The following is a 13,135-nucleotide window of genomic DNA, read 5'->3' as shown; positions in this document are numbered from 1 at the left end:
TTCTATCATTATGATATTCTAAATTTTCAGTTTTCTTTATTGTTCCAGTATATATCCTAGCTTCATAAAAAATTCTTCTACCACATAATAAATTCAGAGCTCATTAAGTAAATTTTACTAATTTCAGAAGTATGATTCATTGTAGGATTTACATTTTTCCCCTCCATATTTACTTGTCATTAAGTATGTGAGATATGTAAAATGTTTTTTATGTTTTATGTTTCAAAACTGTAAAAGACCACTGCATTTGCGTAGGTTTATATATACTCATGTTCTGTAGGTTTCTTTTGTTGATACATTTTCATTGAATTCTTAATTCATCACAGGTTATAAGAAATTTGAGGGTAATATTTTTCTGAAAGTTCTCGTTTATTTATGGACATAGTTATTCTAATTTTACAGGAACTAGAAGTGTTCTCTCCATACTTTATTAAATTTTGAATACTGCTTTTACAGGGATTTAATTTTTTTTGTAAGGTCTGTAGTTTCTTAGATGTATTGTAATTTTAAATTATTCCCCCTTTTAAAGTGTTTTCACAGAGTTTTAATTTTTTTTAACAGATAGATGATTATGAAGAAGAACCAATGTTAAAACCTGGATGTAAAGAGTATTTTTGGTTGTTGTGCAAATTAGTTGACAATATACATATAAAGGATGCTAGTCAGGTATGTTCAGAAAATTATGCATTAACTTGCTAATAGAGATGGATTATACACATGTATGCTTATGACTTTATATAGGTCCTTTTTTTAAGGGCATTTTTATCATTTTATAAGAGTTGAAAATGCCGTAATTATTTTACTGTAGTTGTACTGTTTTGTTCTGCTGTAATTCCTTTGTTCTTTTTACTTTGACCTTCGTTGAAGTGTCTTCATCTGGTACCTAGAAGTAATTTCCTTTCTTCTGAGTAGGATTTGTAGATGTAAAATCTTACTTGGAATGTGAAGTTCAGACTTTAAATGTAAATATACAGGTTTCTGTAATAGCATGTGGATTTGGAGTTTTGAATATGTAAAATAAAATTGCAATTCAGATAGAATTTAAGGTAAACTATCAGTTTACTCATCTAATTTTCTTAGACTAAAATATTTTGAGATGGTTAAAACAAATTAACTTCAAAGACAAACTTGCCGCCTAAGACTTTTGTTTTTTCTCCTTCATAAATTTAGTAAGCAAAAATGCATCTAACAAAATGAGAAGATACATTTAGGTATTTAGGAAACATTTTCCCTCTTTTTAAAAAATGTGTTTTAATTTGCGCACCTGGCTGGCTCAGTTAGCAGAGCATTCAACTCTTTATCTTGGGGCTGTTAGATTTGAGCCCCACCTTGGGTGTAAAGATTACTTAAAAATTAAAAAATTTTTAAAAATGTGTTTTAATCCCAGTGCCTTTCATATACTTTACATTTTAAAAAATCCCGTAGTGTTTGCACTTCTTTTAAGGAGCAGTGTACGTTGAATTCTTAAAGTATTCTACTTTTTATTTGAGAAATAATTTTTAAAAATTGAATGTGTTTTAATTTACTTGAGTATTCATAAAATATTGATGTCAGATAAACAGCGGAGGAGGGGCAGGAACAGAGGGGGAGAGAAAGAAACCTAAGCAGGCTCCATAGTGTCAGTGTGGAGCTCGTTGTGGGCTTAAACTGTGAGATATGACCTGAGCCAAAACCAAGAGTCGGACACTTAACTGACTGAGCCACCCAGGCACCCCTACAACTTTAATTTTATTAATTGACATCATGTATAGGTAAAGAATAACTGTATTATTTATAATTTAAATGGTACATTCGTGAATTTGGGAGACTAAATTCTTCTTACAAAGAAAGGATGTGTTTTGTTTTAGTAATCTCTGGCTACTAAACAGAAAAAATATATATGTATTTGAATTTTGTATTTTCTCTTTGTATTAAGACCACACTCCTCGACTTAGATGCTTTGGCACGACATTTGGCTGACTGTATCCGAAGGTAAATTTAAATGTGAAATTGACAGTTATATTGTTGAAAAAAGATACAAAGGACATAATTATGTGAACTATCTTGCTTTGCGTGTGTTCTTTTTTGTGTAGCAGGGAAATCCTTGATCATCAAGATGGTAATATAGAAGATGATGGGCTTACAGGACTCTTAAGGCTTGCAACAAGTGTTATTAAACACAAACCACCCTTTAAATTTTCAAGAGAAGGACAGGTACGTATTAAGACATCAAATGTCTATATGAAATATGATTGAAACCTTTTTTGTTGTTGGGTTGTATGTGGATATGTTAAAATTATCTTAAACATGCAAACATAAATGTTGCTAGAACTTTATTACTGGTAGGAAAAGTGAACATTGAATAAAATGAACCCTAGAAATATAAATCTTAGGCTTAAATTTAGAATGCAGAAACAAATTTTAATTCCTGTGACTTGTACATAGAAAGGCAACCCCTGGCGCCTGGGTGGCTCAGTTGGTTGAGCGTCCGACCTGGGCTCAGGTCACGATCTCGCAGTCCGTGAGTTCGAGCCCCACGTCGGGCTCTGGGCTGATAGCTCAGAGCCTGGAGCCTGCTTCCGATTCTGTGTCTCTCTCTCTCTCTGCCCCTCCCCCGTTCATGCTCTGTCTCTCTCTGTCTCAAAAATAAATAAACGTTAAAAAAAAAAAATTTAAAGAAAGAAAGGCAACCCCTACTTCAGTGGTACAGTTTCTGTAGGATTGAATATTTTGAATTAATCATTTGCACAGTGGAATTAATAAGTGGTCATTATAGAGTATCTGTTTTATTAGTTTCGTGTTTTAAAAGCGCAATTGACATAAAATCTATTGAATACTAGATCATGCATAATGATTCTATGTCTATAAATGTCTAATTACTCTTCAGATTAAGTTATTTACTTTGCCATTAGCACTTTTGTCATTGTCTGCATTAAGGGAGTTAGTTTTGGTTTGGATGGTTGTTTTCTTGAGGTTACTAACTGTGGTAAGAAACATAGGAATAACCACGATGGAAGATAGTCCTCATGGGGATGGTGTAAGGGATTCTGGTGATAAATCTGTGGTACTTCCCCTATTCAGCAAAGCCCCTTCTTGTACTCTTTCTTTTAGGTCCTAATTTTTAAATTTTGCCTTAAAACTCACTGGGAATAATTTGATTTAGTTTTTCTGATTGAAGTATTCTGTTACATAAACCAGTATGTCATTTTTATTCCAAAGTGTAAATATATTGATTTTTCTGATAACATATTATAACATGAAAATCATTGTAAAGAAAGAAAACATGTTTAGATAGTTCAAAAGAAGATCCCCATGTAGTTTGATTTGCCATGATGCTCAGCTGATGGATGGCTTCTAGGAGTTTCCATGGATATATTAAATACTCAAATAATTTATATTACAAAAATACCATTCTGTGATCTTCTTTCTTCACTTAAAAAAGTGAATGTGTTAAAAAATACATTTAAAAGATTGAATACATAAAGAAGAAAATAATATATTACTGACATTTATGTTACTGGTTGTAAAAAATAAACTGCAACTGCAGGGAACAACATCTTTGCATACCTGTCCCATTATATACTCATTTAAGAAAAATTTTTTAAATGTTTATTTATGTTTGAGAGAGAGAAAGAGACAACAAGCAGGGGAGGGGCAGAGAGCGAGAGACACAGAATTTGAAGGAAACTCCAGGCTCTGAGCTGTCAGCACAGAACCCAGTGCGGGGCTCGAACTCATGAACTGTGAGATCGTGACCTGAGCCAAAGTTGGCCGTTCAACTGACTAAACCACCCAGGCACCCCTATACTCACTTTTTTTAATGTTTATTTAAAAAAAAAATTTTTTTTTTGAATGTTTATTTATTTTTGGGATAGAGAGAGACAGAGCATGAACGGGGGAGGGGCAGAGAGAGAGGCAGACACAGAATCGGAAACAGGCTCCAGGCTCTGAGCCATCAGCCCAGAGCCTGACGCGGGGCTCGAACTCATGGAGTGCGAGATCGTGACCTGGCTGAAGTCGGACGCTTAACCGACTGCGCCACCCAGGCGCCCCTAATGTTTATTTTTGAGAGAGAGCGAGAGACCGCATGAGTTGGGGGGGGGGGGGGGGCAGAAAGAGAGGGACAGAGAATCCCAAGTAGACTTCATGCTGTCAGTGCAGAGCCTAATAAGGGGCTCAAACTCATGAACCGTGAGATCATGACCTGAGCCAAAATCAAGAGTTGGATGCTTAACTGAGCCACCCAGGTACCGCTCCTATACTTAGGTTCTCTTTCATTCTTCCTTCCTTCCTTCCTTCCTTCCTTCCTTCCTTCCTTCCTTGAACATGAATAGGGGAGGGAGGGGGATACAGAAGGTGAAGCAGTCTCCAGGCTCTGAACTGACGCTGGGCTCAAACTCACAAACTGCAAGATCATGACCTGAGCCAAAGTTGGACAGTTAACCGACTGAGCCACCCAGGCACCTCTATACTCATATTCTTAAAAGTAAATTTGATTCATTTTAATTGTAATACCTTAGTTTACAACAGGTTCCTTCCGTATATTCTTCCAGCTGCACTGTATTAGAATGTTCCTAATATCTCTGTTTCTCAGATATCCCCACATTCCTTACATGTGGCAGTCTCGTTGCTTTAGTTTTATGTTTTTGATTACTATTGAAGATGAGTGTCTTTGTATGTATGCTATGTATTGTGTATTTGTGTTAACTTGTGAATTTTTCTGTTCATAATCGTTGTGTATCCTTTGTCATTTTTCTTCTCATTTGTAAAACTTTGTACTTTGCAAATATTAAAAAGAATTAAAAATTCTTTTTCTGTCTTTTCCAGAATTCTTGTTTTTCTTACCCATATTTTTAAAAGACTGCTTATTTTTTCTTTCTTTCTTTTGTTGATTTAAATAATAATCTTAGGCAAAGTTTTGAGCCCTTTGTTAGTAGACCCCATGTGGACAAATTACGAAATTAAGGCATAGCCAGTTTAAGCAACTTGTCTCACTGAGGCCACTCATACTCTTCACTTGGCCGAGCTTCTGACCATTATGCACTACTGTCTGTAGATTTTAAAATCCTAAACACGTGGCTCTATAGTTTGCTTTTTTCACCTACCTTAGAGATTCTCTGTATCAGTATATACTGTATACAGTTAATTCATTCTTTTTAACAACTGCATAATATTCTTTTGTGTGTGTGTGTGTGTGTGTGTGTGTGTGTGTGTGTGTGTGTACACCCACACAGTATCTTCCTAGTGATGAAAATGGTCTTATGCTCTTATAAGTGATATTGCAGTGAAGGTGTATAAACATCTTCCACTTAGGAAATCTTTAAGAAAAAAATTTGGAAGTAGAATTGCTGGTTCATAGGGTATGTCCCTTTATGATTTTGGTCAGTATAACCATGTTGCTTTCAGTGGATGCTGAGCCAATTTATGGTCCCACCTACACTGTTTGTGGATGAATGCCCATTTCCTCACATTCCTGCCAACCGACTATAATATCAAATATTTCACTTCTGCCAGACTGATAGGTGAAAAATATTCTCTTGGGTTTTTTAGTTGTGATTATGAGTAAGGTTGAGCTTCTATGCATGTTTTGAAAGCCATTATTTTGTATTATCTTTTCTGGGATCTAGACTCCATGTAGAAAACTAGGAGTGCGGCAAATATGTTGGGGATCTAGTTAGAAAGTTTGGAGTGGTTCTGAAGAGGGTTGATGGTGAAAAGTGGTTGGATTTGGGATGTTTATTGAAGATAGAGCTCACAGACTTAAATTTGGATAGGATTGTGAGGTGGGAGAGAGAGAAATTAAGAATGACTTTACAATTTTAAGCCTCAGAAACTAAGTGAATGGTAATTCCATCTAATAAGAAAAGGAAATCTCAGGATAGATGGTTTTAGGGGAGAAGTGTGGGTTCAAAATCAGGAGGTCCATTTTGGACATGTTAAATTTGAGATGTCAATTAGATATGGAAGTGGAGAGGTGTTTAAGGTGGTTGGTTTGGTATAATATATTTTTTTTAATTTTATTTTTTATTTTTTTAAATTTACATCCAAGTTAGTTAGCATATAGTGCAACAATGATTTCAGGAGTAGATTCCTTAGTGCCCCTTACCCATTTAGCCCATCCCCCCTCCCACAATCCCTCCAGTAACCCTCAGTTTGTTCTCCGTATTTATGAGTCTCTTCTGTTTTGTCCCCCTCCCTGTTTTTATATTATTTTTGTTTCCCTCCTTATGTTCTTCTGTTTTGTCTCTTAAAGTCCTCACATGAGTGAAGCATATGGTTTTTGTCTTTCTCTAATTTCACTTAGCATAATATTCTCCAGTTCCGTCCACGTAGTTGAAAATGGCAAGATTTCATTCTTTTTGATTGCCGAGTAATGCTCCATTTTATACACACACACACACACACACACACACACACACACACACACACGTATATATATATACGTGTATATACGTATATACACGTATGTACATATATACACGTGTATGTACGTATATACACGTATACGTGTATACACGTATGTATATGTATGTATATATACGTGTATACACGTATACGTATATACATGTATACACGCATATATATATAGTATATACACGCATATATACTGTGTATATATACGTGTATATATACAGTATATATACACGTATATATACTGTGTATATATACGTGTATATATACAGTATATATACACGCATATATACTGTGTATATATACGTGTATATATACAGTATATATACACGCATATATACTGTGTATATATACGTGTATATATACAGTATACACACGTATATATACTGTGTATATATACGTGTATATATATATATAGTATATATACACGTATATATACTGTGTATATACCACCTCTTCTTTATCCATTCATCCATTGATGGACATTTGGGCTCTTTCCGAACTTTGGCTATTGTTGCTAGTGCTGCTATAAACATTGGGGTGCGTGTGTCCCTTCGAAACAGCACACCTGTATCCCTTGGATAAATGCCTAGTAGTGCAATTGCTGGGTCGTAGGGTAGTTCTATTTTTAGTTTTTTGAGGAACCTGCATACTGTTCCCAGAGTGGCTGCACCAGCTTGCATTCCCATGGTTTGGTGTAATATTAAGAAAAGTTTTCATTTTCTCCTAGATATTTAAAATACCTTTTCTACTTTAACAATTTTGCTTTATTGATTAAGAATTCTTTAAAAATTTCATTGACAATTTACTTTTGTTCAGGAATCAGTTAACATTTTGTGTAAAGAGCCTTTTAGTAAGTATTTTAGGCTATGCAGGCTAAATACGGTCTTGGTCACCACTATCACCACTACTGCTACTTCTTTTCCTTAGTCTTTATGCCCTCATCCTCAATTTTTCTAATTCCCCTTTAAAAATATAAACCCTATTCTTATCTCTACTACATTGCATAGTATCTAGCAACAAATATATATATATTGAACAGATTGATGGTTAAGACTCAGTCCTTGTGGTGGTGCCTGGGTGGCTCAGTCAGGTGAGCATCTGACTTCGGCTCAGGTCATATATTATAGCTCATGAGTTCGAGCCCCGCATTGGGTTCTCTGCTGACAGCTCAGAGCCTGGGGCCTGCTTCGGATTATGTGTCTCCCTCTCTGTCTGCCACTCCCCTGCTCATACTCTGTCTCTCTCAAAAATAAAATATAAAAACATTGAAAAAAAAAAAAAGACTGAGTCCCGATTGTTAAGAACTGACAGTGGTTCATTTTTTCAGGAGATAATTATTGAGAAACCTGCCTAATTCAAAATTTGTATGTACCTTCTCAAATAATGGTTGCTCAGGATATTTGCAATTGCTCAGGTAAAAAATAAGAGCTTAATATTAAAGAGACCATCAGGGTTATGAAAGATCACATAGCACTTACATGATTAGGAAAATTGAAGAAGGTACACCTTTTGTAATACAGGATAAAGTATTTTTAAGTAGAAAAGTGCAGGAAACATTTAAGTCCCAGAAAAGACTATGAGTAAAACTAAGTCATAGGAAACCACTAGATATGTGCAGGAAATTTATAAGTTCAGTTTGGCTTGAGTTTGAAGAAGTATAAGAGGTAAATTTGGAAAACTAGATGGTCCATCTTTTGTGTTCACAGGAGATTATTTATTATTATTATTACTGTTATTTTACATTTATTTATTTTTGAGAGAGAGAGAGAACACAAGTGGGGTAGGGGCAGAGAGAGAATGAGACACAGATAGTCTGTCAGCACAGAGCCCGACATGGGATTCGAACTCACAAATTGTGAGATCATGACCTGAGTTGAAGTTGGATGCTTAACCGACTGAGCCACCAAGGTGCCCCCACAGGAGATCATTTTTATAATATTGGTCTTCAAACTTGTATTGCTCACATAGCTTTGAAGAATTTTGAGAAACCATAGGTGTTTCCGTGCATATTTTTAAATTTAAAAAAAATTTATAGATTTTTCAACTCATGTTTTTTTGTTTGTTTTACTTAGTTTTTATTTTAATTCCAGTTAGTTAATATGCAATGTTATATTAGTTTCAGGTGTACAATACAGTGATTCAACAATTCCTTATTTTAGCCGGTGCTCATCACAAGTGCACACCTTAATCCCCATCAACTCTAATTTCCAGCGGTTTGTTGAAATAGAAAAAAATATTTATTTCTTATGACCTCATGGTGTTGTCTTAAATTTTTTCTGTGTTTAATTATTATTAACATTACATTAATTTGGACATGGGCAATCAGAGCAACATAAATATATTTTTTTCCATATACACATAAGACTTTATTTGTAAAAAATTGTTTTTAGTAACATTTTATAGAAGGCAATTTGTATCTTGATCAACTGTCAAAAGTTCTTCATCTTCTACATTAAAAATAGTTGGTGGTCTATAGCAATAATTTTGTCATACTTTCTTTTAAAATTTTTTTCAGTCTCAAAAATAGAAGCAACTTTATCTTGAAATATTTTTATAAAGGCTCTTTTGTAATTTGATTAGTAACAACAGAATGGGTTTAGGATATCTCATTTTTTCTCCGAAACTTTCTCTTTTTATTCGTAGTGTATTCTTTGTTATATCTGGGTTAAAGCTGTTTTAGGATAGTTGTTCTTTTACATGATTTTAGAGATTTCCTTCTCATGAACTTGTGGGGTGGCAAAGCTGATGTTCTCTCTGTGTAAGTCATCCTAGCAGGGTATGTAGAATTTTCAAAGGGGAGCAGTGAGCCCATTTGGCTCTGTTGGTACTGGCATGTTTTGTTCACTAGCCTCGGAGTTGTTAGGGGGTCTTTGCATTCCACTTCTGATCACCACATAATATTAGCCTTAAAAAACAAAATTGCCAGGGGTGCTTGTCGGTTAAGTGTCCATCCAGCTTTGGCTCAGGTCATGATCTCATGGCTCATGGGTTCCAGCCCCACGTCAGGCTCTGCTAACAGCTCAGAGCCTGGAGCCTGCTTTGGATTCTGTGTCTACCTCTCTTTCTGCTCCCCCCCCACTCACACTCTTTCTGTGTGTCTGTCTGTCTGTCTCTCAAAAATAAATAAAGGTTAAAAAAAATTTTTTTAAAACCTGCCAGTTATTTTAAAATCAGCAAAAATGGGTTTATTTGGGAGTAGCCGAGAATCGCAACCTGAGGCATGCACTCTTCTGCAGAACCATAGGCAAGTCCAAATATACCTCAGATTTTGCCAAGAAGTATGAAACACTAAAATGAAATTTGAGGGGCACCTGGGTGGCTCAGTCAGTTGAGCATCTGACTTAGGCTCAAGTCATGATCTCCCTCTTCCCAAGTTCGAGCCCTGTGTTGGGCTCTGTGCTGACAGCTCAGAACTTGGAGCCTTTTTCAGATTCTTTGTCTCCCTCTCTGTCTCTGCCCCTGTCCTGCTCATGCTCTCTCTCTCTCAAAATTCAATAAACATTAAAAAAATTTTTTAATGAAATTTGATTGAAAATGACTGTGTTAACAAGAATGAGCCTTTTAAAATTAATTTATATAGTTATAGGTGGATATCATTTGATAAGGGAGAATGTGTATTCATTAATTCTCCTCCTACTTTATATTTTTATAAACATAAATTCTGGGAAACTTTATTTACATAATGGAAATTTAAGCCTTGTTTATATGTTTACAGTGAGAATGGAAGTTTTGGTTTTTATTCATTTTTTTTAAATGTTAACTTTTTATTTTGATAGATTGAGTGGGGGAGGGACAGGGAGAGAATCCCAAGCATGCTCCATGCTCTCAGCACAGAGACCCATGTGGAACTTGATTTCACAAACCATAAGATCATTACCTGAGCTGAATTAAGAGTTGTATGCTTAACCAACTAAGACGCCTAGGTGCCCCGGAAATTTTATTTTAACAATGTTATTTAATCTTTGAATTTCTTCTGAAGTATATGTTAAAAATCACACTGTGATCTATTATCAGAAACTATTTTTAGTATTCTCTCAGCAATTTGAGGTTCTTCTTTCTGTGAAATATATCAAAATGGTCTTACCATTATTTATCAAATGGGCATATATATAGGTTACTTTTTCACATAGAGACACCTGCTTTTCCAGTAAACTCAGAGTAAGGAAAATAAAAATAGTGTTCATTTCATTATGCTTTTACCAGCCTAATATTTCTGATAAAATATTTTTTATCTTATCAAAAGATTTAAATATATTTTATTAAAGCTTTGGAGCTGTAGGTATTTAATACTCGTTCAGTTTCTGGCTTTAAACTGATTAGCAAAGATAGTTCATTTTAAACTAGTTATTAGCCAATTCCATTTCTTTTTGAGTGAATTTGCCTGTTTTTCCAGTTGAAGTTGTGTTAGCTTGTGTTTCAAAGACAGTCCTCTAATCTCTGAATTCTAATATAGGCAAGATACAGTCTTATCAGTCTGTCAGCTGTATGAAGTAGACCCTAGTCACTTTCCATATTTCTTATTTATTTATTTATTTATTTATTTGAGAGGACATGAGTGAATGAGGGGCAGAAAGAGGGAGAGAGAGAGAGAGAGAGAGAATCCCATGCTGACAGCGTGAAGCCTGATGCGGGGCTCAAACTCACAAACTGTGAGATCATTACCTGAGCTGAAGGTGGATTCTTAACCAACTGAGCCACCCAGGTGCCCCCACATTCCATATTTCTTAGCCAGACATACTTTTCCTTGCAAAGACAGGACTTTGTACTTTCTTTGACAATAGTGAGATGGAAGAGGTGAGATCATTAATGGGAAGATATTTCAGATTGTCCTTTATTTGGTGCCTGTCTCAGAGGCTCCCAGGACACCACCAGATTTAGTGATTTATTGAGGGAATCACTCCAAGGAATCAGCATGTGGTTGTACTCATGACTAATATTTATTACAGCAAAATAATACAAAATGAAATCAGTGACAGAAAAAGACAGGATTGGGCAACTCTGGTGGAAAACAGCTACATATTTCCAAGAGTCCTGTCTTCTTGGAGTTGCACAGGATGTGCTTAATTTCCCCAGCGATGAGTGTGACAACATGTGAGAGGTTTTGTCTACCGGGGAAGCTGTCTTGAACCTACAAGTCAGGGTTTTAGGTGGGGTGAAGTGGTGGGGATTGTCATTTATAGTACCTGTGTAACCGACCACAGTATCTGAAATTCTAGACTCCCAGGTGAAAAGCAGGTATTCAGTATAAACCAAATACAAAAGGCACAGTGAGCCACTTTTATCACTTAGGAAAAGTTGTATATCAGAGGAGGGAACTATTCACCATTCAAATTTTCACATTACAGCCAGGGGCCACCTTACAATCCAGCCTTTCTAACACTAGGAGAATGTCAGTGTTAACTACAGTACCTCTTTTCTACGCAGTACACCAGGACATTTTATAGCCCAGAACAGTGTACCATAGTAGTATTTGAGGTGTGTGAGAAATAACTTTTTTGGTAAAGTAGCAAAGAACCAATTAGGAAAACAGGTTGGAAAGGTGACCTGACCCTTTCTTAAGCAGATCAGATTTAGAGAAAAATACGTCTAGGATGATAAAACCTTGCACTTCAGTTCACTAGGATAGAAAGTGAGAGCTTGGTGTCTGAAATCCTGACTCTGGCGTCTTTAAACTCTGTGACTCCAAGCAAGGTTTTTGGTCTTCTCTGTTTTTGGTATGGGGGCCTTTGAGTAGTATCTGGCACAATAACTGCTCATTAGGAGAAGTTGCTACTTTTGGTGCTGTTACTGTTATTAGAGTGAAATACAGAGAAACTGAAGGAAATGCAAAGGCAGTCAAGATAGGACATAATGAGTCCTCAACAAAAACTTTTGGTCACTTAATGGAGTGGAAAATAATAGCATTATAGATGGGAATCTAAGAAAGAGCCTATTAGGTATTGAGAGGAAGGAAGAGTAAAGGTGATCCTTACTCATTCTGTTTTCTTTAAGAGAAATGAACATTGGGGAAACTTTTTATATGATGCTGCTCTAAGTTTTTAAACAGCCTTTTAGAAAATTGTAGATTGTCATGTAGTCTAGTTCACTGTGTGTAAGTTATTCATTATATTTGGAATATAATTGAAATGTAATTTTAGATAATATACTTGGTCTTTCTCTTTTTTCCAGGAATTTTTAAGAGATATCTTCAATCTCCTGTTCTTGTTGCCTAGTCTAAAAGACAGACAACAGCCAAAGTGCAAATCACATTCTTCCAGAGCTGCTGCTTATGATTTGTTAGTAGAGATGGTGAAGGGATCTGTTGAAAACTACAGGCTAATACACAACTGGGTGATGGCACAACACATGCAGTGTAAGCATTCTTTTCCTTTTAATCTTTCTAACGTTTGGACGCGGAAAAGAGATTTTGAAGGGCATGTCTTAAAGAATCCACTGTTAACACACTTTAACTTTATAAACTGTTGTTTCTAAGATGTTAAAAAAATAACATTGATTTTTAAAAAAACAGGTGTAAAGGACTTTTTGTAGGTATCTGAAATACGTAGGGATTTCTTGGTTAAATAATATAGTGCCAAGTAAAATCAGATTTTAACATTCTTTTGGATTTTTAGGGAATGAATGTTTTTATAATTGTTTTTACTAATTTTGTATCTTATTCTTTTATTTGAGTATAGTTGAAACCCAGTGTTACATTAGTTTCAGGTTATATATAATGTTTTATGTATATTAACTAAAGTGATAG

General features: G+C 35.3%; 1 protein-coding gene across 2 annotated transcripts in view; it reads left to right on the top strand.

Annotated features, from left to right (window-relative positions):
• Positions 1-13,135, top strand: part of USP34 (ubiquitin specific peptidase 34) — a 250,473-nt gene that overhangs the window by 175,916 nt on the left and 61,422 nt on the right. For both annotated transcript variants that reach the window (XM_047854424.1, XM_047854423.1), the window contains exons 39-42: positions 562-666; positions 1,916-1,971; positions 2,073-2,193; positions 12,562-12,745. In XM_047854424.1, coding sequence (XP_047710380.1) covers positions 562-666; positions 1,916-1,971; positions 2,073-2,193; positions 12,562-12,745 — 466 coding nt within the window. The remainder of the gene's footprint in view (positions 1-561; positions 667-1,915; positions 1,972-2,072; positions 2,194-12,561; positions 12,746-13,135) is intronic.

This window comes from Prionailurus viverrinus, chromosome A3, assembly GCF_022837055.1.
Source record: "Prionailurus viverrinus isolate Anna chromosome A3, UM_Priviv_1.0, whole genome shotgun sequence".
NCBI classification, from domain to species: domain Eukaryota; kingdom Metazoa; phylum Chordata; class Mammalia; order Carnivora; family Felidae; genus Prionailurus; species Prionailurus viverrinus.
Note: the sequence above shows the minus strand (reverse complement) of the source record. Positions and strands in the feature narration are given on the sequence as shown.